Here is a 25,701-nt window from a genome sequence, read left to right as displayed (position 1 = left end):
GTCGGACAGCAGCAGCGAAGGGCACCCTAAGCTCGAGGCTGCTTGGGACAGAGAAGCTGCCAAAACATGTTTGCCAGTGAGAAGCTTGGCAGCAGAGGCACCAGTTGGTAGTCATCTCCAGGCGGAGGCAGTTAGAACAGTCGAGATCTCTGTCCTTCTAGGTGGACTCCAGAAAGTCCGCTATGTCTCTTTGCCCTCCGGTTGACAGCTGAACTGTCCGACTGTCCATTTTTTGCCACATGTTTAGTTAGCCCCTTCTACCTGCATGACTATACTTGGAAGCGGGCAATGGTTGGAGCCCATACTCGACACACCATGTCACCTGGCCTCCCCTGGGGGGTGCCCCGCTCCCCTCTCTCCCTCCTCCTCTCTTCTGGTCTCCTCTCCCACCTCTGGTGTAGGCCTCCACGTCCCTCCCCTCACCCCGCACTCCCGAGAGCCTGTGCCATCAACACAGGGGCCCCGTCCCCTGGAGAAGCCCCTCCCCACCTCCCCATTTCAACCCACTGGCTCTCTCCCTCCCAACCCCACCCGCCTAGGTGCGAAAGGGCTTCTGGAAACAGCCTCCCCTCATCTGGGACGTCAACCCCAAACAGATTCGGATTCTCAACCCCTTCTTTATGGAGATTGCAGCTGACAAACTGCTGAGCCTGCCGATACAGCAGCCATACAAGATTAAGCAGGTGATGATGGGCTGCAGATGGATGGGAAGCCAGAGGGTTGGGGTTCTCTGTGGGAAGTAGGAGGGACTTCCTAGGGGCTCCAGAAGGCCAGGGAGGACCCCAGGCGAGGGGAGAACAATAGCAGAGACTGCAGCCCGCATCTGAATAACACACAGCCCCCAGGCACACACCTGTCATCAGAGGCAGGTATTCTGGCTTTTACAGCAAGGGAGGGCACACACTCTTGAGATGCTCCGGGGCATCTCCAAAATGGGGAGTCAAGGAAGGGTGTTTTTAGGGCTTGGGGGCTAGAGGTAGAGGATGGCTTTGGCAGGCGCTGATCAGAATCTGTACACCGGGGATTTGCTGGGACAGTCAGTAGTCTTCTTTTTTTTTGGGGGGGCCACGGGCCGCACGGCTTGTGGGATTTTAGTTCCCCGACCAGGGATTGAACACGCACCCCCGGCAGTAAAAGCGTGGAGTCCTAAGCACTGGACCGCCAGGGAAGTGCCAACAGTCAGTAATCCTATGTTTAGGATATGGAGCCCAGGCTGAGCCCTGTCGTTACTACTTGATCACTTCATCTGTGATCCAGTCCTGGCGCATATTGGTCTAAAGGAGTTAAAAGAATTTGAGGGTGCAGTTGGTCCTGCATATCATGGTTTGGTAGGTGTGACAGTTTGGGAAGTCAGGGTGCAGTTTGCAAGTTCTGATTTTGGTTTCGGCTCGCACAGCCCTCCCTAGTGGTCTTCTGCTGGCGGGCTTCGGCACACTGGGTAGCTTCCCAAGCAGGTACTTCCGCCATATCTTTGAGCCCTCAGAGAGGCTGTGTGAGGTAGGAGACAGAAGTAATGATCAGACGTCGACAGGACTCACAGTGCTACCTGCGGTATGGCCTTGGGCCAGTCAGCCACTCAGAGCCTTGGTTTTCTTATCTGTGGGGTGGGGAAAATAGGAGTACTGACCTTTTAAAGGCATTCTAGAATTTAAAAAGATATTTACATAATGTGCTTATCACGGAGATTGGCACACCGTGAATGCTCGATAAATATTTGCAAAGTTTTGAATAAATGATTTTCTTCTTTCTTCTTTTTTTTTTTTTTGGCCGCGCTGCATGGCTTGCGGGATCTCAGTTCCCTAACCAGGCAGGGATTGAACCTGGGCTGCGGCAGTGAAAGACCGGAATCCTAACCACTTGGCCACCAGGGAGCTCCCCATGATTTTATTCTTTACTGAGTATCTACTACGATTCAGCTTCCTATGTTGAATGCCTGCTTTTGTGACTGCTCAGTGCCAGGCCCCAAGTTTGCATGCATGGGGAATAAGACATGCTCTCTGCCCTAAGGAAACTCGGTCTAGTGGAATAAACATGCAGGATGCAGCCTGGAATGGCAAAACGCTCTGATAGAGGGCTGTTCCGAGGGCTGCGGGGTCTCAGAGGAGGGGCGGAACTCTGCTTGGGGCTGTGTGGAGGTGGTGCCACCGGAAGAGGTGGTACTGGAGCTGGGCCCTAAGGGATCATGGGGCCCATCAAGCAGAGAATTGGGGAAAGGTGTTTCATTTGGCAAGACCAAACAGCGTCCCTGGCACTGAGTTCCAGTGCACATGGAGTTGGGTGGGGGTCAGCAAAGAGGAGTTTTCTGGCCCTGATGGCAGAGGGTGAAGGCTAGAGAGGGAAGCCAGAGATTAGGACCAGAACCCAGCTCCTGGAAGGAGGAAGAGGGAGAGGAAGGGATGAACTTTAGTTTCCTGTCACTGCCTAACAGATTACCACAGTTTAGAGGCTTAAAACAACACCCATGCATTGGCTTATAGTTCTGGAGGTCAGATGTCCAGGTCAGCATGGCTGGATTCTCTGCGTAGGGTAAACAAGGCTGAAATCAAGTTGGCAGTTGGGCTGCGTTCTTGTCTGGAGGCTCAGGGGGGGAAATTTGCTTCCAAGTTCCTTCTTGTTGTTGGAAGCATTTGGTTCCTTGTGGTTGCGGGACCGAGGTCCCCATTTCCTGGCTGGTTTTCAGCCTAGGGGTGGTACCCTCAGCATGGAAGAGCTGCCTGCCTACCTTGCCGTCTGGTCCCCTCCATCTTCAGGCCAGCAGTGCATGATAAATCCTCTTGTGCTTCACACCTCGCACTTCCTCCACTGCTGATCTCTAGACCCAGATAGAAAAGCTCATGAGATTAGGTCAAGCCCACCAGGACTATCTATTTTACAGTCTACGGCGCCATTTTAAGCAATATAATGCAATGTAATATATCTCATCATATTCATAGGTTACACACACTCTCAAGGGCAAGAGGTCATTGGGCTTCATCTTAGAAGTCTGCTACAGCATTTCTTTTAAGGTGAAACTGAGAGATGTGTGACAATTCTAGGTTTCCAGCACAACTGGGTGGACGGTAATATGTTTAACAGTTACAGGAATACACGGGGAGAGAAGAGTTTGCTAGAAGGTGATGCATGTGTGGTTTGGCAGAGCTCTGAACTGGATGAGATAACACAGTGGCGGTAAAAGCAACAGGGCTGAAATGGAAGGCTGGGGCAGGCAGTGACGTGAAAGGATAGGAGAGCTCAGAAAGGGAAGCTGGCGAACACCTGGCCTTAGGGGATCTGACAAGGTCTGGGGAGTGGAAGGCAGGTCATCCCTGCTGAGGAAGGCGGTTTGTGAGGTTAGAATATCAGGTGGCCCATCCCCGTGGATGGCTCAGGGGTGGAGAAAGTGAGGTCCTCATAGCAGCCCATACGGTAGGGGGTGGGGGAGGTGCTGCTGTCCCCACTTTATAGGAGGGAGAGCCCACCCTCATGAAGGGCACACAGCCCGGAAATGTGAGAGCCTCGGGGCTTCCAGGAGAGGTGAGGTTCTCCAAGACAGAGAGCAGAACCTTTCCACTCCTTGAGTGACTTGCTTAACGGTTGTAAGCCTCAGTTCCCCATCTGAAAAATGGGGCTAATAATACTATCTACCTCAAAGTGTTTTCATGAGGACTGGATGAGGTGACATATGGGGTGAAATACTTAGCATAGTGTCTGGCACATAGCAGGTGCTCCGAAAATCATAGGTGTTTATTATGACTATCATTTTTGTCATCTTGATTGCCATCATCATCCCCAGAGGCCCAAACCCTCCCCAGATGTGTTGAGCTATAGTACGCAGTATGGTAGCCACAAGCCACATGTGGCTTTTTTTTTGTTTTTTGGTTTTTTGGGCTGTGATGCACGGCTTGCAGGATCTTCGTTCACCGACCAGGGATCAAACCTGAGCCGTCGGCAGTGAGAACACGGAGTCCTAACCACTGGACCACCAGGGAATTCCCCACATGTGACTATTTAAATGTAAATTTTAATTAAAATTGAATAAAATAAAAAGTTCAGTTCCTTAGCTGCATGAGCCCCATATGGCTCGTGGCTGCCATAGAGGACAGCACAGATGCAGAACATTTCCATGATACTAGAAGGTTCTGTTGCAGAACGCTGGCCTAGAGGTGCTGAAAGAAGCAGCCTCCCTCTAATACCTTCCCCACGCTTTGTCCCTCAGAAGCCCACCACAGGGCTGTTGGCCATCACCCTGGCCCTCCACCTCTGTGACCTGGTGCATATTGCTGGCTTCGGCTACCCAGACGCCCACCACAAGAAGCAGTCCATTCACTACTATGAGTATATCACACTCAAGTCCATGGTGGTAAGTGGTCCCTGCTGGTGAACTGGGTGGGGCAGACCAGCCTGGGGACACTGAGTGAATGAGGGTGGTCCCAGAGATAGCTCACCGAGAGGTCACACAGAGAGTCAGAACTGGAACCAAGGAATCTGGACTCCCAGGCCAGCGTCCCCTGTATTCTGTCGTCCTTCCGAGAGCCGGCATGGGGAATGGAGCTCCCGGGGTGTGGGCTTACGGGGAGGGCCAGGGAGCTGCTTAGGAGTTCCTCAGTTGGCTTCCTTGGTTGTCTCCACAGTGGTCAGGCCACAATGTCTCCCAAGAGGCCCTGGCCATCAAGAGGATGCTGGAAATCGGAGCCGTCAAGAACCTCACGTACTTCTGACTGGGCAGGAGCTGTACCCATCCGTCTGCTCACCCTGCTGAGTGCCCCCATCCATGGCTGTGGGGGGGTGCCTGGTGCCAGCTTGGACTCACCCTCCCCTGTGTGGGTAGGAGGAGGCCAGGTCTGAGACGAGGCTGTGTCCCTGGCTGCTCTGGTGGAGGCCAGATCAAGTCAGGGTGGCGGCCCTGCGGCAGCAGGAGCCCGGCCAAGGCACGGGGCTTGTTGCTGTGGCATCCCCTCTCTGCCAGCACCGGGAGATTATTTAACGGGCTATTTAATTAAGGGGTAGGAACATGCTGTGGGCTGGCCCCATGGCATCCAGAAAAGGGGGCATATTACAGCGTTCTGCTCACTTTTTACACAAAAGTGATGGCCCCACTACGGCCTGGATGCAGAGCAGGCCTCCCAGGAGGGCGAGGCGTCTGGAGTGGGCAGTGCCCAGAGTGGGTGGTGCCCTCCAGAGAAGGGCTGCTCCCTCCCAGCAGGCATGGGAAGAGCACTGGCACAGGGGTTCCGCGGAGGAGAGGACCTCAAAGGGGTTCCAGACTTATTAAACTATTTTTCCTAAAACAGAAGTGGCTGTGATACCCTGTGTCCTTTCAGAGTGAAGAAGACACGGATGCATAGTGGGCCACAGCGGTGGGTCCCTCTGCCGGCAGTGGACAGGCTTGTTAAAGACCCACTGAGACCCAGAGTGGGCCAGGGTCATTCAGGAAATAACTATTTACTGAGTACAGTGCTTGGTGGGTGCCAAGTCGTGCTTTATCACCCTGGCGTAGCAGGCAAGCAAGTGGCGCCCCATGCAGCCCTGTCTGCTGGACACCGAGCCTGGCATCTGCATCCTGGTTTACTTTCCAGAGGTAGGGAGGGGCAGGAGGATGCCAGGGTGGAGTGCCAGCACCCTCTTCCACCTCCCTTCCTCTCCCTCACCAGCCTTTTTTCCAAAATCTCATTCTGGGAGGTGTGTGTTTGAGGACAGGGGTGGAGACAGACAAAGAAAGCCAAGTTTCCCTTCTCAGATTAAGTGGGAATCATAAAATGGAGTTTACAGAAAGTCCTGCCAGTGGCCCAGGCAGCCAGAATTGGGATGGGCAGGGCATGGGGGGCGTCTGAGGGCTTGGCAAGGCCTGTCAGCCAGTCGCCGAGCCATAGGATGAAATGCTCTTGCCCTCCCCCAGTCTCTAGAATTGATACAGCCCTGCTGTTTGCCTGTCTCTACCCCGCTTTGTTCATCTCCCCAGGCCCTGCTTAGCTGCCAAGTGGGCTTCCTGCCACTCTCACAGCTGTTCCTTTACATCTGGAGCCAGGAGGGAGAGCTGGACCTCCCCCAGAGGGAAGGGACTCACAGCTGTGTTCCTGGCTTTCTTGGAAAGAGTTGAAGCCTTGAGGTTTTGAGACAGCAAGGCTGGGACAGGACAGATAAAGAGGGGCAGAGATTTGGGAGCAACAGAGGACCATTGCAATGGAGGGACAAGCCTGGCAGAACACTTTTGCTAGCTGCTCTCCCCCCAGGGGAGACAGGGAATTCTGAAAGCAAATTGGGCTGCAGCCCCAAGCCCCCTCCCCTCTCCACCACACAGGTCAGCTTCGTCCCCCAGAGTTTGTCCCGGGGGGCCTTGCTGACTCCGACAGGCGTCACAGGCGTTGAGTGTGTTCAGGGATCTCAGCTCTGCTGACTCCTGATGCTTCTCCAGCTGCTTCTCGTAAGGGTATGCATGGGAGTGTCCAGTTCCCCGTCCAGGCCATTGAAAGTGGCTGTCAGCACATATGATCCAGCTGTCCTGGACTGGGGCCACTGCCTGTTACTGAATGTGCCTAAACTCGAGCCAGAATCCATACTCATACCCCCACCCCAAACTCCACACACACGCATGCATACACAGGAGCGGTTTACATTCTTGCGTGAAGCCTGTGATACCACATGCAGACATAATCACATCCACACATGAGTGTGTATGGGGAGGGGGTGTATACTGCCCAAACTGGCCATTGTTCCCTGGGGAGTGTGCATTCTCCAGGGTGCCCCGATCTAGGTGGATGGAGGCGGCATCGCTCAGCTAAGGAGAAGGCAGTGGAGCTTTGATGTGGACTTGCTGGATGGGGTTCTTTGGCGGTCTGAGAAAGGCACTTTCATTCTTCAGTTAGCCCGATCAATGTGAATGAACCGCCTGCCAGCCAGCCTGTCGGGTCCTGATTAAACCGTGCCCCGAAAAAGGAGGCAGGCGGGGAAGCAGGGCACAGCAGAGGGAAGGAACTTGGGTGCAAATCCACAAATCCGGGTCCTCCACCGGGCTCTGTCACTTAATTCTGGACGACCCTGGGCTGGTCACTTCTCCACGTCTCTGCTCCAATTCCTACATCCCTTGAAACAAGAGGGAGGGTCCAGCCAATGAGGACCACCTATGCCGGAATTATCTGGGCATAATCTAAGAATGGAGATTCTCGGGTCTTACCCAGGCCGCTGCGGGTACGGCCCAGGAACCTGGAATTCTAACAGGCACCCGCCACCACTGCTCCGGTCGTCTAGACTACAGGATGATCTCACGAACCTCTTCCAACTCAACGGTCTGCGTGTACAACCCAGCCTAATCCCCGGAGCCCTTGAGCAGCGTTAATTAGGCGCACGCGCGGTTTTCTTCGGCGGGCGGGGGCGGAGGCCGGGACGCGCATGCGTCGTCCGCGCGGGCGTGGGACGGGCCCCTCGGAGCGGCGCTCTATCGCGGTGAGCCCGGGAACCTCTCGGCGCGCTGAGAGGCCGGCGCCTCCCTGGCAACCGGTTCGGGGCCTGGCAACGGCCGCTGAGGCCTCGCCCGTCTGCCCGGTTTGCAGCGGAGTCGCGGCTTTCCCAGCGGGTGTCTCCCTGGGCTCGTCTGGGCTCCCGCTGGGCCTCGGTCACGTGACTTACGTTGACTTCACCGCAGGGGCGGGGTTGAAACAGACTAGGACTGGGAGAGAGCGGAGGATATCTGCTCCGTGCAGTGTCGACTGTGAGGTCCGTCTTTCCTCCACGGAGGCCCGGAGAAGAGGCGGGACTCCCAGCTCGACCTCCTAGCTGGGCAAGACAGAATTTAGGTCTTTATCTAGCCCAGGAACACATTGAAATGATATTCTGTATTCACATCAAGTGGCGTGTCTTAATTTTGAACACTTCGGGTTTTATTTACACTTTCCGAGGACATGAATACATCCAACTGCCCCAGAGACTGGCCAGCCTGCGAAAAGTTTGAACTCGGAAGCAGTTGTGTCCGTGAGGCAGTTAGGTGTAAGCGGATACACAACTGTGCTCTGCCGCGTGATCTGTAAAATAGTGATTACGCATGCCTGTCTCACAGTGAAGTTTTAAGGATCTAGTGGGAATATGTCTGGAAGAACACTGTGTAGACTGTAAAGTATGACATAAATATTAGATTGGAAAGCTACCTTGCATAATGGAAGATACCAGAAAGCATATGGAACGACTGAGGTCCATCTGAAGGGCCAAATGTATGCCCAGGTACGGTTAATTACAGAAAAGTCTTTGTCTTCAAGTCACCCACAAGCTAAGGAGAGGAAGGTTAAGACACTGGTGAGACGACTCAAATGCAGGCTTTGCAGAATCCAACAAAGAACTGTGAGTTCAAACTGCTCTCTGGCAGTGGCTTTCAAGCTGAAGTCAGATGCTCTTAGGGGTTTTTGGAGAAAGGGGTTTCTTGGGTGGCATTATCCGTTTCCATGGCATGCAGTATACCAGGGTAGGTTCCTAAACTAAGGTTGAGAAGAACATCTTCAGAGTTGGTAAGCTCTCCCCTAAACCATCTGACCGTTTTGATGTCTTAATTATAGCTTCAGAAAACTATTTGTTGTTAGTTTTGAGCATTTCCATGGTTTTGTACCAGACGTGGTTCCAGGAAATCTTTCCAACTCAAAAGTTTGAGGAGGGACCTATGTGTGTGTATGTCAGTAGGTATAGCCTGTTTTCCTGTCCAGTTCTTCCTCAGTGACCTTCCCTCTCTTGTTAGAATTTGTGGAGATTCTGCACCCGGGAAATGAAGCGGGGAGATGAACCTTGGGTCTCATTACATGTCAGATTTGGGGAGAGCCCAAATGTATTGGAGGGCTCCACCTCTTAAAGTAAAGGGATTGCTGGGAGCAGGTTGAGGAGACCACAGTCCTGTCTAGGAGGGTCAGCACAGAGGATCTGACAAAAGTTTTTAGGGAAAACTGAACTTTGGGAGCCAGATTTCAGGTTCCCGGGGAAGACCGGTTGAAAGTACTGCACCCAACGGGGGCACTGTTTCCTCTGGAGAATCTTGCAAGACTGGGCGGGTAGAGCTGGCAGAGGGAATGAGAGGAATCACCCCAGTGGAATCGAAGTTGGAATTACTGAACTAAGCTGTTCCAGAACCGTCTGTTATTCTGAGGTTTCCTAAAACACTATTTATGTACATCACCAACTTTAACACTTAAGGAGTGTCTTCACTTGCTTAAAAATGTGTTTCTCTCCTGGGGAAAAATATCACAAGAGGACAAGTTACAGTCTGGTAGGGAGATTCTCTCCAGTTCTGTTCTTTTTCTCTGTAGATTTCTGTTCCACTTGCAGCCCTGCATGGCAAGAGAGCTAGGGAAACTTTTAAATAAAACTCAGGAAATTCTCATCTGAAAATTCTGCTGTAGAAGCCCCGAATCCTTATCTGTATCACTTTATCTCTCATGCCTTCTTCATTCCGTATTTCTCCCATTAGTGTCATGAATTTGTTTTCTAGTCCTTGGACAGCAAGGCTGTGGCCCTTTAATTTCTTTACAAAGGTGGTGAAGGTGGTATCTTGAGCTCAGTCCCCTTGAATTTTTCGTTGCCTAGTTGAGGGGGGATGAGTCCATTCAGGGGGAATGAATCCCTATATTCAGCTCCTATCCTGAGTAGCACTTTTCCTCTTGCATAATGGGGAGTAGATTTCAGAGAAGGTCTCTTTAATAAGACCCCACTTCTCCCTAAGAAGACCTGTTTCCTGAGACTTCACAAACCTTGTCTTTGAACATGAACACTTTAGATTCACCACAAAGAAGACAGCTATTAAGGAGCATGATATGAATATTCTCATAGCATTCCAAGATATTTCCAAGGGTCATAGATTGAGAAGCAGTGGAAGGAGATTCCTCTGTATGACCAGGGCTCCCTGATCAGTGAGCTCAAGGGAGGCTTTTGGCCCAGGGGTTGCGGCTGTTCCGGCCCTGTGGGTGGGCCGAGCAGGCTGGTCCAGAGAGGAGCTCTGGGAACATGGAATGGCAGGCAGATATGGGCACCCGGGATGTAGACCAAAACTCCACAATGCATCCTGTGAATGGCATGTGTTCACAGAAGGCCTTTTAAAGATGAGGGCTGGAGTAGGCATGAAACCACAGGGCCTGTGGTCCGAAAGCTTTCAGTGTATATCCAAGACTTCGCCGATAAAGAGAAGGAGGAGATAGATCCAGGAAGAACGGCAGTTAGAGAGGGAAAGAGTGGATGGTCCTCTCCCTAACACACAAATGGATTCATCCAGGAAAACAAACCTTACTTGTTTTTTCTCAGTTTATGACCTAGTTAGGAAGATGGAAACATAGGGGGTTGGGGAAAAGGTGATTAGAGCCTTACTGGGTGTAAGATGTAAGTGTCAGAGCAAGGGGATACGTTTTCAGTGACTCCCAGAGATTGCTTGTAATTTCGATGCCGAAGCTGTAAATGGCTGGCCTGTGGTTACAGCTCCTGAAAACATAAGAGGCTTCTAAAAGGCTTTTTTAAAGGGGAAGTAAACGTCAAGATTTAGTTGAGATGTCATCAGTTTACGTCTAAACATTCATGTTTCTTTAAGCAGGCACCCCAAGTGGTATTTTAAATAAAAATCTCTGTGCAAATTAGGATAGTTTTTATTTAAATATTTATACTTTTATTTTAATAAAGAGTTGATTTTATAGGGAAACTTACTAGAGAAGAAACAAATCACAGGACTCCCCCTCGTCTTTTTTTTTCTGGCGCCATCATAAACAGAGCACAATACCTGGGAAGGGCTGATGGGACTCCTGGAGTGTGTACCTGGCGATTTCAGTTCTGATCCCCTAATAGCAAAGGCCAGGGTGCCTCGTGTATGCCGCCCCCATATAGGAAGCGAGAAGCGGAATTCCTGTTGGCTCTTTTCTCCTGTTCTGAGAAATCTCCCAAGGGCTTCTTCACGTTTGCTGTTATTTCCCCCTGTTCCTCTCCACTCCGGAAGCTCAAAGGCAGCTTCAAGGCCTATTCCTTTAGAGCACTGTTTCAGTAGTCTCCATCAGAGATAGGTTTGCTGTGGTGCTCTAGTGCTTTGTATGAGACCACTTCCTGTTCCATGAAAGTTGAAGGCGTGATGGAAATAACCCTGGCCTTCCCAGACTGATAGTGAGCCTGAGAGTCAGAAACTGGGCCCCCATCCAGTGACTCGGAGCCAGTAAAGAATTGTAAAGCTATCAGAAAACTGGATCCTGGCCTTGGGAGGGGTGGGGGTGATTTGATACACAGACGAGCTTTCCCAGGGAGTCGTGGTCTTTCTAGGTCATTTGGGGACTGGCGGTGGAGGATGCTTTCCTACTGGAGCTGTGGCCTGTCCTTGCTCAGCCTGCCCCTGAGTGGGTCCCAGCTCATGGCCTTCAGCGTCGGCCGTTTTCATCTTATTCTAGGATGAAAGTGGCCTTGGGTTTGCACTGTAGGATGGAAACATTTCACAGAGGAAACCATATGTTTAAATCTCGTGCTGTCACTTGTTAGCTCTGTGACCTTGGGCTGGTCTTTTGGCTTCTTTAAGTTCACTCCCTCGTCTGTACAATGGTAATACTTGGTAGAATTGTGAGAATTAAATGATTACAAATGTGAAGCACTCATTTCAGTTAATTTGAAATCACCTACAGGGGAATTCAGGGCTTCCCACTGCCTTCATTTTTTTTTTTTAACACTTCCCTATACCAGCTTTTTTGTCCCCTCACTCCTACGTGAGAAGTAAATGGAGTCAGAGGGATTGAAGGATGCACACTGCTCAGTCCAGCATCCTTCTCAGTGCCTCAGCGGTCCAGAGGCCACCAGAGCCTACTGATTTCCCCTGCCTGTGTTCATCTCTTTCACCAGGGCCTTACTTGTGATCTCCTACCCTTTCGGCAATTCTTTGCTGTGTTTGTGCCTCGGAGAGAGCCCAGGGAGTGGGCCCCGTGTAGCCGAGTCTTGACTGTGCAGCCCCGTCTTCTGGGATGTCCACGTTCCCACCCTGGGAGTGTCTGAGGCTCCCAAGGGAGAAGAGGGTTCTGTTCTCCAGGAGATCAGATTTCTTCCCTGTTCTCCAGGTTATTCTGTGCCATAACCTTGGGTTCCAAGAAAGAATGGGTACCTCCATCCTATTATAAGTGCTGTGTGTGTGGGGGGGGGGGTGGGGAGGATGTGGGCAGGGGGTAAGGGGCAAGGTAGGCTGTGGTGAGGCTTAGGAGGGAGATTTCCCGCCCACCTCCAAGGTGGGGAAGGCCAAGAGAAATGAATGAACAGATCCTCTTAGGTCATCCTCTTCCTTACTCTAGCACACCAGGGCATTTTGCATCTGCTCTTAGATCCTTACTCCTTGCTGGCAAAGGCAAAACGTATATGGGAAGGAAGAGAACTTGTCAAGATTAATCCGGAGCCCACAGACATCTGTGCTGGGCCAGAAATGGTACCGGGAGCAGGCTGTGGGGCTGGGATGTACACTTACATTTCTCATCAGTTTCTATTACCTCAGGCTTGGGTGCTGCAAAGGAAGATATCTAAGGAGGTGGAGGGTTTTGAAGCAATAGGAAATATGGTGGAAGCAGAGACATCCTCTGGGTGGAGGCTCTAGGAAGGCTATGTATACCATCTGTGGGTTGGGGCCATCCAAGGCATCAGTGGGGGAAAGAAGCACAGGCTTTTGTGATGAAGGTTCCCATGGTGGGTAAGGACTCCCGGGGAAGGTTGGAGGAGAAGGGTCTAAATCTGAGGAGGCACCTCCAACCTTTGGGACAGTGTGGGTTCTCCAGAGTTCCATTTGAATCCTACCTGCAGAGATAGCATCCTAACTTGGCCCTGTTTATCCACCCCAGCCTGTCTGCCATCACCATGTCAAGCTTTCCACCCAAACAAAGCCATTCTTAGAACATTTGAGTCTCAGAGCGTTGGGCTGCTTGGTGGCACAGACTCTTTGAAGAGGGCCTCCTCCCCTGAACCGCCAATGGAGGGGGCCACCCTTGCAGAATATTGCTGAGAGAAAGGCCTAGAAGGACCCCTCCAATGTGCAGTCTGACCCCTTTGCCCCTGAGCTCTATTTGGCATGAGTCAGGTGGTTGGTGAGGCCCAGTTTCATGCGCCCTCTGGGCTGGGCACATCTGCAAGGAGATGAGTCTACCCGTAGGTCCTATTGTCACCACGACCAGAGCTCTCCACTGTCTGGGAAAACCAGATCAAGGCAGGGCAAGGAACCCTGCGTTCCCAAAGCATCCTCTGAGCCCTTGGGGTCTTGCTGTGACTCTGCAGGAACAAAAGAATAGAACGCATCTGTTGGAGGAATGACCCCTAACATTTATTCTCAGGTGGCAGGCAGGAGGGAGGGGCAGATATGCTTTCTCTCTTGCCCCAGGAGCCTTACTGAGGACAGGACCATGGTTCCTTGTGTGAATCTAGGCTCAGCTGAGAAGGTGAGTCTCATCACCTTAAAGGCCTGCCCCCTAGTCCCCTCAAACCCCACAAATCCTGGGACACAGTCTCTCCAACGGCTGTTTAAAGAGCCCTGACCAGAGAAGCTCACACTCCTTATATTGACTCCGCAGGTGCAGAGGGGAGGAGGGGAGTACACGAAGCAGGGGTGCGTGGGGAGGCTCTGAGCCGCACAGCCTGGCGAGGGGTCCCCGAGTGCCACGTTCCCCCCCTCCTTCCCTCCCCCTCCCTCCCAGACACCAGTCTCTGATTGGGCCAGTCCCACCTCAGAGTCGAGAGGCATCCCGTCCAAGGACAGAACTCTTAAGAGTATGGACACAAAACACCGAACAAACGGGGGGTGGGCTCCGGGCCAGTGTGGCAGACAGGGCCGTTCTGGCTTCTCAGCCTCTGGGGTCTGGACCAGGAGTGGCAGGGGGGCGCTGGGGTCTCTGGGGCAGCTCCGTGCCGGCAAGCACTTGACGCCCTGCTCCCCGGGGCTGTACAGGAGCACAGGCACGGTGGGAGTGGGGGGAGGGCTGGCGGGCGGCGAGGGGCAGAGCTCCTCCGAAGCCCGGAGCGTGGACGGCAGTTTGATGAAAGCAGAGTTATAGCTGCCTCTGGAGCCTGTGGGGAGAGCCTGTAGAGGAGGGGCCGCCAGGAAAGGGCCGGGGGCCCGGGGCGGCCAGCACGGAGCACACCCCGATGCCCTGCAGCCGGGCCCGCATTTGTGCTTGATCGGGGCTGCCAGGAGGGTTGTGGAGGCGGCTGCTTCCGAGGTCCTCTGCAAAGTCTCTGCAGAGCCAGGCCGAGTCCCCGCCCCTCCCCGGCCCTCCCGCCCTCGGCCCAGGATCCTCAGACGTGAGTCTGCATCCGCCGCTGCAGGGGCCGGCTGGGGTCGGAGTTCTGGGAGGAGGACTGGGAATGGTGGGAGGAGGAGGCCGAGGCCTTGCTCGCCTTATCGAACTGCACGTAGCCGTCCTGCTTGCCGCTGCTGCTGACGCTGCCGTCACACTGCGTGTCCAGGAAGGAGCTGCTGTCGCTGAGCGAGCCCCGCTGGAACTCCCGCTCACAGAGCTCGATGGAGGAGCTGCCCGTGCCCAGCACGAACCTCTGCCCGTAGTCGTAGAGGCGGCCCTGGCCGCTCAGCGTGCTGTAGATATTGGTGAAGGACATGCCCGTGGGCACCCGCTGCTTGCCCGCGGGGCGCAGGTCCGGCTGGCAGCCGGACAGCGAGATGGCGGGGGTCGAGTGGTGCTCCTTGAAGGTGTTGACGCTGTAGTAGCCATTGGTGGGGTCCTGGGGGGCCGGGGGGAGAGCGGCGTCACAGCACCGGACGGGAGCCAGTCCCGCGGTCCACGGGGAGGGCCAGGGACAGACAGGAGGAAGGGGACAGGCGGGAGAGGTGTTGGGGGTGGCGGTCGGGAGGGCCTGCCTGGGCAGGATGCTGGCAGGTGTTCAAGTGGGGTCTTGACCGGTACGTTTTGTTATTTCAGGGCAGCTCAAGGCCATGTGAAAACCAGGCTTTCATTGTTTTTTGTTTTAGTCCGGAACTTGGAAACATTATTAAAACGGTATTGGTGATGAGGCTGTGGGACGGGAGAACTGTGAGAGCTCAGCCTTAACTCTCTCACCTCCTTGGTGCCGGGGCGAGAGAGAGCAGGTGCCTTTGTGGGGGACTGTCCCTTCTATCTGTGCCTGGATCTGGGGCCTGGGTCATCAGAGCTGAAGACCAGATGCCAGGCGTGTCGTAACCCAGGGCTCTTCTTACCTTCAGGTTCTGAAACTCCTTCTCCTCTTCTTTGAGCACCTCCAGCTGCTTCAGGACTGAGTCTTGCTGGAATTCACCCCGGTCCATCTACAACCCAGAAATCGCTGCTCAGTGGGTAGGAGGTGGGCTAATAATCGTCCACTTCCCCCAAGGAAAAGCGGGAGAAATGCACTCAAAAGATGCTTGCCCTCTGTGCCTCCCCTCCCCCCCACCTCTCACTGCCTGGCCCCCTGGAGGCAGGTGACAAGAGTCTGGAGGAGATTCCAGATCTCACTGTTGTTCTTGGACCCCTAGCCCCACCCCTCCTGAGAGCCGGAGACAGAGAGGTGGGTGGGTGCAGGGCAGGTCTCTAAGACCCACCGTCTTCCTTCCCGCGGGCTATGGTTATCTCCTCCAGAGATCTCGCTTTGATTCGGTTCAGTTCAGTGAGCGATTATTGACTTCAGGCCAGGCATTGTGCTCAGGGCCAGGCAAACAGAGGTCAGGAGACATTACAGAACAGCTGTGCTCATCTGGGAGCTGGGCCTGTTGATAAAGAACTGCAGAACTTCTGGGCAGGGGTCGGGGCCCCGCAGCTCCTCAGCACGGCCTTGAGAAGGAATCAGTGAATAACTACCTCTGAGGTGCTGGCCACTAGGGCCTCACCTGCCATTCACAGCAAGGACTTAGATAATTTGAAGTTATCTTCCTGAACAGAGGCCAGAGAGCCTGGGGACAAGGATCACTCCCTGTTTCTCTTTGGTTCTCCAGCACACCTGCTACAGTGCCTTACATACTGTGGTCATTGACCAAAATCCTTTTGGAGTGGAATCATATTTAATTGTGTTTTATTCATTCTTTGATTTGCCGGTGCCCAGCGTGGTGCCTGCCATACAGTAGGACTGTCACAAATGTTATGTTTATGTCAGATGAATGAATGAAGTGGCATGGCGCTAAATTACTGGAAATTAAAAAAATAATTAGACTTAAGGTGAAAAGTAAAGCACACTTGGCACACAGTGGGGTTATTCATGAATGTGAACAGCCACAGTGGTTCCTGTCCTGTGACACAGAATGTTCTTCCCGTGTATCCCTTCTGCACATGACATGATCTGGGCCAGGTTCCCACCCACTCTCAGAACTGGGATGTGTCTTCTCCCCTGTGACTCACTTTCCTGATCTCTTTTTGGAGCCCCACAGAATCAGCCAGCGTGCTTCCATCCTGTCACTTCCCCACTAATGCTGCTTTTTTCATTTTCCAGTAAATGCTGTGGCTCTATCTGGATTGAGTTCTTCTCTTCCACCAGATTCAGCTTCTCAGCCCGCCTCTCCTCAGTGTTGGGGCTGTATTGGTGCCGGGGGTGAAGGGAGTGGCGGAACGAAGGTCTCCCCAAGGGGAGCCCTCAGCGGGTTCTTCTTATCTCCCACTCTTAACTGACGACTGAGTGACCCCCCCTCTTCCATGAGGGTCTGGACTGGAGAATGGTGTAGAAACAGTCAGAGGCGGTCAGAATATCCCAGTGGGAGGGAATGCAAGGTCCCCAGGGGATGAAGGACAGGCGTGGGTACTTCCACACTAGACTCAATAAATCTCATCAACAGAGACGTCCATTCCTGCCCAGGTCTGGACTGTGGTCCCCTCCCTTGTAAGACTGACCGTTCATCTGCGTCAGACATTATGTTAGGTCTGGGCGAAGTAGACATTTGTCCCTTTGCCCTTGAGGAACGCTGGGATACTTGGGGAGGCTGACGTGTAATTAGAGAAGTGCACTGTGAAAGAGGAACATGCAAAGTGTCTGGGGAGAGCACCAGGAAGTGCACAGCTCTGCCAGCCACGGTGGGGCAAGCCTGGAAAATTGTGGAGGAAGTGGCATTTGAGCTGACTCTCAAAGGAGAATGTGAAATTCAACAGACAAAGTCAACAGGCCGAGGGAACGGCAGTGCAAAGCCTCCGAGGTATAAAAGACTCAAGGGCTGGGAACTGCAAGCTCTCTGGGGTGTTGGAGGGCTGGATGCATTTGGCAGGAAGATGGGTCTGGACAGGCCAGAAGCCGCTTCCTGCTGAAGGGTCTTGATGACCCGCCTGGTGCTGGACTATCCAGTAGATCTGGAGCCACCGAGGGTCTTTAAGTAGGACGGTAAGAGGATCAGATTTGCGTCTTAGAAGGACCCTTTATGGGACTCTGGAGGGTGGAGAGTAAAGTGGTGAAAGATTAGAATGTGGGACCACTTGGGAGGATGGTGGCATGGACCAGGGGAGCTGCAGTGAGGCCTGCACTGAGGAGTTATAGTGGAGAAGAGGCAGGGGCACAGCTCTGAAAAGATTCTGAAGTGGAATTGTCGGGACCTGAAAATCAACTGGATAGAAAAAGAGCAGCAGAGAAAACGTCAGTTCAATTCACTAAACGTTGGTGAGCATCTGCCAGGGACCGTGGAAGGCTCTGGGGACACAGGGATGAGTAAGGCAGCTTGCTCACCATCTAGTGGAGACAGATAAGGAAACAGGTGATTTCACAGCCAAGGAAATAGCTACCGTTCCTTGAGCCCTCACTGTGTTCCACTGGCTCCAGCCTCTTCAGGGTTTCATCCACAGAGCCCTCACCCCGACCCCATGTACCATGACCTTCATCCCATTTCCTAGAAGAGGAGACTGAAGCACAGAGAGGCCCATGCTCTTGACCCACCTGCTTGCTGCTGCTACTCCAACATATTATAACCGTGACACAGTAGGCACCAGAATTTTCTAGCAGAGTTTTCCAGGATTTTGTTTGGACAGTTGGATGGGTGACGGTCCATCGATGGGGCTCAGGAGGAGAAGTGGCCTTGGGGTTGCTGGAGAAGTTATGAGTTTAAAGCGATCCAGTTCCCAAAGAGGAACCTCTGCTTGTTGCAGACTTCTGGGGAGATGGGGGGAGCGGGGCACGTACTGAATGTGGATAATATCTATGTGTGGAGGATTATATGTTACATCACCACATCTTATGGCCATTATGCACATCTTCTCTCCCTACTGGACAATGGGTCCCTTGAAAGCTGGGACTGCATCTTAGATGCCTTTGAGTCTCAGAGAACCCCAAGCACAATATAGTAGACACACAATAAATCTTTGTTGGCTGAGAATACGAGCACACTTCATTTTATTGCTCTTCACAAATATTCCATTTTTTTAATAAATCCAAGGCTTGTGGCAACCCTGCAGAGGGCAAGTCTTTTGGCACCATTTTTCCAAAAGCATCTGCTGCTCACTTTGTGTCTCTGTGTCACATTTTGGTAATTCTCGAGAGTTTAAGACTTTGTCGTTATTATCATCTTTGTTACGGGGATCTGTGATCAGTGATCTTTTTTTTTTCTTTTTGGCCACGCCGCACGGCATGTGGGATCCCGTGCCCCCTGCAGTGGAAGCGCGGAGTCTTAACCACTGGACCGCCAGGGAAGTCCCTGTGATCAGTGATCTTTGATGTTACTATTCACTGAAGACTCAGATGATGGTTACCATTTTTTAGCAATAACGTATTTTTTAATTAAGATATGTACCTTTTTAAAGACATAATGCTATTGCACACTTAACAGACTACAGTATATAGTATAAACATAACTTCTGCATGTACTGGGAAACCAAAAGTTCCATGTGACTAGCTTCATTGTGGTCTGGAACCCAACCCACAGTGTCTCCTAGGTCTGCCTGTAGGTACCTGGCTTGTTATGGGGGGAGAAGCACACCTTGGCCGATGCTTTGCTTCTCAGGAGCATCTAGAGCATCAGGAAGCCTCTGGTTCTGGGAGCTTCAGGGCACAGAGGTCGGGGTGGGGCGGGGGTAAGATGACATTCTCACCATCAGCTGCTTGATGGTGGGGTGTTCCTCAGCCTCCCGGCCAGAGGCAGGTTCCTTGTGGACAATCTCCACCCGGATGTCATTCTTGGCTGACACGACACCTTTGAGATCTGGACATAAAATAGGAAAGTGTAGATGACAGAATCAGTTGTCATCTCAGGTGTTAGGGCCTGAGATGTCAAGCTCTCCCCTCCCCTCCAGTTTACCCTCCAGCCCCTGGACTCAGCAGTTTCAGGGCCCACCTGGTAATAGAACCTGTCTGGACGTGCCATGGGCTGTTGGGACCTCAGAGTACTTTCTCTGCTGGCTCCTGGTTGCACCACCCTCAGCCTTTGCCTGCCGCTCCCGTGGCATGGGTGGTCATCCCCAACCATTCGGCCACCTGGTCATCCTACTAAATTCTCACCTCCTTCTAGAAGTCTTCCCTGACCTACTCTATCAGGCTCTGATCTCTCTGTTCAGAGAATCACACATCTGTTAGAAAGGACCTTGAGATCCCATGGTCAACCTCCCACCCAAAGCAGAAACGTCCCTGCACTAGTGGTCCAGCTTCCGTAATGGAGAGCTTATGGCTTCTAGCGGATGAAGCCGATTTATACCTAGAGAGCTCTGTTAGAAAACTCCTGCTGAAATATGCTCCCCTATGATGTCCACTGAGTGGGTGGTGAGGGAGGGCCTGAGACCGCATCCCTGGGGGCCCTCAAGAGAGCAAGGCTGCTCAGCTTGGAGGGGAGGACACAGGTAACTTTCTTCCGACACGTGAAGGCTGCCAAGCAGAGGAGGGAGGGGGCTTACCCTGATTATTCTCTTTGTGCCTTCCGCTCATGGAATGTCAGAGCCGAGTGGGGCCCTGAAAGTCACATCAGCCGGCCCCTTGCTATTACACAGGAGAGAACCGAGGCCTGGAGTGGCTGTGGCTTGCCCAGGGTCACGGGGTGGAAGAAGTGGGACCACAAGACAGTCTCTATTGTTCCCACGATCTCCACCATCCCATTTACCCTTCCACGTGTCTGTCTAGCACACGTAACTTCAGAGCTACGCCCAGGACGGAGACTCCAGGCACACACGAGTCAAGAGCGCATCACTGCAGCTCTATTTACAATAGCCAGGACATGGAAGCAACCTAAGTGTCCATCAACAGATGAATGGATAAAGAAGACGTGGCACATATATACAATGGAATATTACTCAGCCATAAAAAGAGATGAAATTGAGTTATTTGTAGTGAGGTGGATGGACCTAGAGTCTGTCATACAGAGTGAAGTAAGTCAGAAAGAGAAAAACAAATACCATATGCTAACACATATATATGGAATCTTAAAAAAAAAAAAAAGGTCATGAAGAACCTAGGGATAAGACGGGAATAAAGACACAGACCTACTAGAGAATGGACTTGAGGATATGGGGAGGGGGAAGGGTAAGCTGTGACAAAGTGAGAGAGTGGCACGGCCATATATACACTACCAAACGTAAGGTAGATAGCTAGTGGGAAGCGGCCGCAGAGCACAGGGAGATCAGCTCGGTGCTTTGTGACCACCTAGAGGGGTGGGATAGGGAGGCTGGGAGGGAGGGAGATACAAGAGGGAAGAGGTATGGGGACATATGTATATGTATGACTGATTCACTTTGTTATAGAGCAGAAACTAACACACCATTGTAAAGCAATTATACTCCAATAGAGATGTTTAAAAAAAAACAACGCATGAACACCAGCATGTTATGGCTAACGACTAAAAGACCTTTAGGGGTCCCCACAAAGCAATTCCCTGAACCCCCTTTTTTCCTGTGTGGGTGACCTGCTTTTCTGGTTCGACTAGCAAATCTTGGAGGGCAAAGATCGCCTCCCCCCACCCCCCCACCCCCGGGTTTCAATACAGTTCCCGATGGGTGGAGAGTGCAGTGTATGTTCAATCCGAGGTGCTAGCTGGCGGCCCTGCTGCATGAAGTTCACTTCCGTCCAGCTCAACAGCAGCGGAGCACCCACTCTGTAGCAGATGCCGAGCAAAGCGCTGCATATGAAAAGATGCATGAGACCCATCCGTGCCCCAGCAGCTCACAGCTCTGGTAGGGCCCCTGCTCACTGTACTCCTGCTTTTACTTGCTCTCCGGGGCAGTCTAAGCCTAGCCTTTTTCTCTGCCCCCCTCCCTGAGCTCCCGGGTCTCCCTCCCGTACTTCTCTGGGAGCGGGCACAGCAGAAGGCCACAATGGTTGCCAGAAGGACGAGGAAGGCCACGCCAGCTCCTACGGCCACCCCGATGATGACGGCCATCGGCACAGCCTCTGTGGGAGAGAAGCAAGCAGGCTGATGAGGGAGCTGGGACAGCCCGCTCTCTGCCCCCAGATCTCACCCAGTTCCTCGGGCGCAGCCCCTGCTGAGCTGGGGCCAGACCATGGCACGTGGGCGCTCCTGGGAAAGGCCACAGGGGCCTGGGCAGGCGCGGGCACAGTCCAACAGGGATCAGCTCGGGCGGGACGCGGTGTGGCGGAGAGGGCGGGCAGACCTGGGGAAGATGGCAGCAGTGGCGGGGGCAGAGAGGCAAGCAGACACAGGGAGGGGAGGGGAGCGTCGGAGGTGAGAGGCAAGGCTGGTACTCGGAGCTCCCCGAGGCGGTAAGCCAGCAGAGTCGTTAAGTCCTGGCTTTTCTTTGGAAAAGGACCAGGGTCACTGCCGCTGTTTGTTCCCTTCGCGAACAAACGTCAGACATGGACAAGCAGCTTTTAGAGAGTTTTCAGGTCTGAGGCAGCTTCCCCTCAGGACCTGGGCATCACAGGCGGTAACTGCCAGAGGCCACGTCTTAGGGGCCAGAGGGCAGAATCACAGCTCCCTCCACCTCTTTCTTTTTTTCTTTTTTTTTTTTTTGGTCGCGCTGCATGGCATGTACTTCCCCAACCAGGGATCGAACCTGTGCCCCTGCAGTGGAAGCGCGGAGTCCTAACCACTGGACTGCCAGGGAAGTCCTTCCCCCCACCTCTTTAAGGAGAGGTGCCCAGTCCTGCCCCCTCCTCTCCTGGGCCAGTCTTCTGGGCAGGAATCCCGGCACCCCACCCCGCCAGAGAGGCACCTGGAACTCTAGCTAGGCAAAGCTTCACTTCCTGCTGAGTTCCTGTAGTCTGTCTCCTGCCCTAGCCAAGTAGAGATGTCTCCTGCCCTAGCCAAGTAGGCTGGGGTGGGCGCTCTTCCAGACAGTCCTGACCCTTCTGTGTCTGCAGAGGGGGCCTGAGCATATGATGTGGGGCCCTGAGTAGTCCATGCGGGGATAGAACTAGAGAATGCAGGGGCAGGAGAGCTTAGGGCTCAGAGCGTCCAAGCCTCCCATTTATAGATGGAAACCTTGAGGTCCAGAGAAGTCAGGTGACTTGGTTAAGGACACACAGCTGCAATAGACTCAGTGCAAATCCATGTCTCCTCTCATCTGCCCCCCTCATCCTGCCCAGCTCCGCACACTGCATCCCATGGCATCCTACAAATCTCACATCCTCTGTACAGCCCAGAGCAACGTACTTTACCTCTCTCTTTTATCTGTAAAATAGGATAATTACAGTGCCTGCCTCAGGGGGGCGTATGGGGTTTAGATGGGTGAATGCAGGCAGGTAAAGGCTGGCACAGAGCCTGGCACCCAAACCGATCCAAGCCTTTGCCCTCATGTCTGTGTGGGAAGGAGGACCGCAGCAGATGCAAGGATAGGAAAGTCCCTTTTTGAGGCTCAGCTGCTGCCCCTACCCCGCGCTCTCAGTGTGGATAACTGGGGACTCCAGGTATCTGTCCTGAGCTGGAGGTTGGCCTCTGGCCTCTCACTGTCATTTTCTTTAAAGAGCAAAAGAAAGGAAGAACCCCACAGACCGTGGCCCCTGGAGACGCTGCTGGGAGGGGGTGGGGTCCCTCTCCCGGAAGGAGCGCGTGTCCGGCGGTTGGCAGTGTTGGCCGTCAGGCTGGGGCTTTCCTTCCAGCCCAGGACTGGCACACTGGTGCATTCATCACCTGCCTACTGGAGCCCGAGACCCCTGTAGCGGGGGTAGGGGAGGCGATGGGGAGGAGGTGGGTGCGACAAACACTCGGGGACTGAAAATGGGAGGCGTTTGGGCTGGTCTCAACAGTCAGGGGTGAGACAGTGGACTTGACCTCGCCAGCCCTGTCTCTAGGTTTGAATTCCTCTAGGAAAGGAAAGCCGCGTTGGAAGCTCGTTGCTTCTATGCTTTTGAATTTTATTGATTTGAGTTGAATTCAGGTTCTCCTAGATTCCTAGGGCATTTCCTTGGAAAACTCGGGTCTTGTCTCAGCTGAGCTCAGAGCCAAAGGATGACGGTGGAAGGGTCCTTAACGTCTCTGGGCCTCAAGGTCTGTGAAACCAGAGAACCAGGGAAGCGGTATCTAAGGCAGTTTCTGCCTCTGGCGTTCGCATTTCCTTAAGTTATTAACAGCTGGGGGGTCGTGGTGGTAGCCGTCTTATCTGGAGGACTGTCCTGAGTGGGGGGGCGGGGGCAGAGGGAGAGGGTCCTGGGCGGGGGACCCAGGGTGCAGGCACAGAAGAGATGGAGACAGAGGGTGGCACCAGCTCAGCACCAGGAGTGGCCCTGAGGGGCATCAGGGAGAGCACAGCAGGAGTTGATACTGTGTGCCCGCCTTGAGCTGGCCTGTGCCCGGCCTGCCGCTCTTTAAGGGGCCGTCCGCCCAGAGGGGAGGGGCTGAGCGGGCCCCACCGGGGACTTGCTGAAGTGCCTTCTGGGCCGGTGTGGCGGGACAACGAGGGCAGGGGACCCCACATCTTCGTCATGGCCTTTGTCGACCCTGTAGGGTCTGGCTTGCCAAGTCCTGATTCTCTTTTCTGGGTTTCTCCCTGGAGGCTGGGGGGTCACTTGTCTCCGGTGGGGTCCCAAGAGAGAGCAACTCAACCCAGGGAGCCTGGTGACCCCTTTGCTGCCGAGTCCCCGGGGAGAGAGGCGCTGCCCAGCGGCCTCAGCCCAGTGGTGAGATGCCAGCTCCATGGGGACTGCAGGAGTGCGGGGAGGAGCCAGCCAGCAGAAAGCACGGGGTCAGCATGGATTACGCAGGCCACAGCCGGGCTGGGCGGCCCAGGTGTTCTCGGAAGCGACGGCCAAGCTGGTGGAGATGGTGACAAGCGGAGTCAGGCGGGGCGAGCCGACCCCAGGGGGAGGAGTCAGGGCTTCAGAAGAGGAGGGGTGGGAGGAAAGATGGGGGAGGAGAAAAAGCCAGTGTCCTGGGCTGCCAGGAGCCTGCGGGGGCGGGGGGGCAGCAACAGCGGAGACAGGTCTCCGGGGTCTCTAGACCCATGCTGCCTGGAGGCCCTCTCCCTGCTGCTCTGACTGCACTAAAGCCTCAAGATGGGGGGAGGGCAGAGAAGTTAGCGGCTGCCCTGGCCTCCCGACCCACACTTTGGGCCCCCTCCCCCACTGGCCCAGCAGTCCCTTCCCCCATCCCGGGGAGTCTCATGTGTCCTTCGTACCTGCTTCCAGCCCGGCTCCCGACTTCATTTCCGAACCTGTTTAGAAATAAAGCAAGCGTCCACAGCCAGGGCCTGGCTGGCCAGGGTGGGGTGGGACTGGGGGCAGGGGCGGCCCTCTGGAGGGGCTGGGGTGGTTGGGGGCTCCCTCCTGCATCACGTCTCCAGGATGCCGGGCTGGCCCAACTGAACCTGGAGTTCGTTCACACTGACTTAGGGACTCCGGATGGGTGGGACCAGAGAGAGAGGTCAAGGCTGGGGTGGGAGTTGGCTCTGAGGAGTGGGGGTGAGAACACTAAGGGGCGGGTAGAGGGGTGGGGCACTCAGGGGAAGACATGGAGGGAAAGCAACAGTGGACCGGGAGGGTTGGGATGATGTGTGGATGATATTATGCAAATTATGCGCAAAGCATTAGCAAAGCAGCACTTTTCAGGGAAGAGGTGCTGGGAGCAGTGCGTGATCCACAGCGTAGCCCTGCGGCCCCAGGGGCCCAGCTGAGATCACCTGCCTGGCCCAGAATCTCTTCCAAGGCCTGACAGCCTGTGGGTGGGCCTTCAGCTTGCAGGGGTCGGAGACTGCCAGGGCCGAGGCCCCCTGGACCGTTCCTGTCTGTCTTGGACTAACCCCCGCTGGACAAGGGGCTAGACGTGCAGCCCATCTCAGGACCTGGTGTGCCACTGGCTGGCTGCCTCACTTCTCCGGAACCCCCTCCATGCCCCTCTGAGGCTCCCCGCCCTCCGAGCCTGAGCCCTTCCGAGCTCTGAGCCCTTCTGCCCAGCGCTGCCCTGCTGGCTGGGGTCTCCTTCAGAGCACAGCGGTCCAAGGGCTTCCTGTGTCCCCCTGGGGAGCTGCAGGCAGCCTGAGGCCAGTCCCCTGCACACCAGGGATTGGACAGCTCAAGTGCCACTCCTTAGCTTAGCACGGGCACCCTCGGGTTTGGGGCAACTGGACTGGCTTGTTGTCTTAACGGGCTGGGCCAGGTTCCCCAGTACGCCCATCCTGGGGCATCCCCGTGGGGACACTGCTCAGAGATCACGCCCCCAAAGGGCCCCAGGGAACTGCTGAGAGCAGGGAAGCCAGGGCCTTTAGGCCACGTGGCGCCTCCTGAGGGGCCAGCACCCGGGCAGCTGTCCTGCTCGCTTCTGGTGCAGGCCAGTGCCCCTGGGCTCGGGGGTCCTGGCTGACCGGCAGTGGCTGCGTGGCAGGTGAGGAAGGGTCTCCTGCCCGCCCGCACAGTGTAGGCGCTCTGTTTCCCCCAGGGCCCCGGAGGACCTTGCCTGGGGCCCTG

At 54.2% G+C, this 25,701-nt stretch overlaps 2 protein-coding genes across 11 annotated transcripts in view; one reads left to right on the top strand and one right to left on the bottom strand.

Annotated features, from left to right (window-relative positions):
* ST3GAL4 (ST3 beta-galactoside alpha-2,3-sialyltransferase 4) overlaps window positions 1-4,840 on the top strand; it is a 33,136-nt gene extending 28,296 nt beyond the window's left edge. For 6 of the 8 annotated variants that reach the window (XM_081239895.1, XM_081239893.1, XM_081239898.1 and 3 more), the window contains exons 9-11: window positions 540-683; window positions 4,196-4,339; window positions 4,611-4,840. In XM_081239895.1, the coding sequence (XP_081096021.1) occupies window positions 540-683; window positions 4,196-4,339; window positions 4,611-4,697 (375 nt within the window). In that variant the 3' untranslated portion in view covers window positions 4,698-4,840. Of the gene's footprint in view, window positions 1-539; window positions 684-1,795; window positions 3,864-3,887; window positions 4,173-4,195; window positions 4,340-4,610 lie in introns of those variants that run through there. The other 2 variants (XM_081239900.1, XM_081239899.1) reach the window with 2 other exon arrangements.
* An 8,506-nt stretch (window positions 4,841-13,346) lies between these two features.
* KIRREL3 (kirre like nephrin family adhesion molecule 3) overlaps window positions 13,347-25,701 on the bottom strand; it is a 537,771-nt gene continuing 525,416 nt past the window's right edge. The window contains exons 13-17 of one of the 3 annotated variants that reach the window (XM_081239339.1): window positions 24,417-24,452; window positions 21,127-21,234; window positions 18,954-19,063; window positions 15,143-15,229; window positions 13,347-14,670 (exon numbers count right to left, since the gene is read on the bottom strand). In XM_081239339.1, the coding sequence (XP_081095465.1) occupies window positions 14,227-14,670; window positions 15,143-15,229; window positions 18,954-19,063; window positions 21,127-21,234; window positions 24,417-24,452 (785 nt within the window). In that variant the 3' untranslated portion in view covers window positions 13,347-14,226. Of the gene's footprint in view, window positions 14,671-15,142; window positions 15,230-18,953; window positions 19,064-21,051; window positions 21,235-24,416; window positions 24,453-25,701 lie in introns of all 3 variants that reach the window. The other 2 variants (XM_081239340.1, XM_081239341.1) reach the window with 2 other exon arrangements.

Source organism: Mesoplodon bidens (genome assembly GCF_964165515.1).
Source record: "Mesoplodon bidens genome assembly, chromosome: 7".
Classification (NCBI taxonomy): Eukaryota; Metazoa; Chordata; class Mammalia; order Artiodactyla; family Ziphiidae; genus Mesoplodon; species Mesoplodon bidens.
The sequence above is the reverse complement of the archived record's forward strand: the minus strand, read 5'-3'. Positions and strand labels throughout refer to the sequence as shown.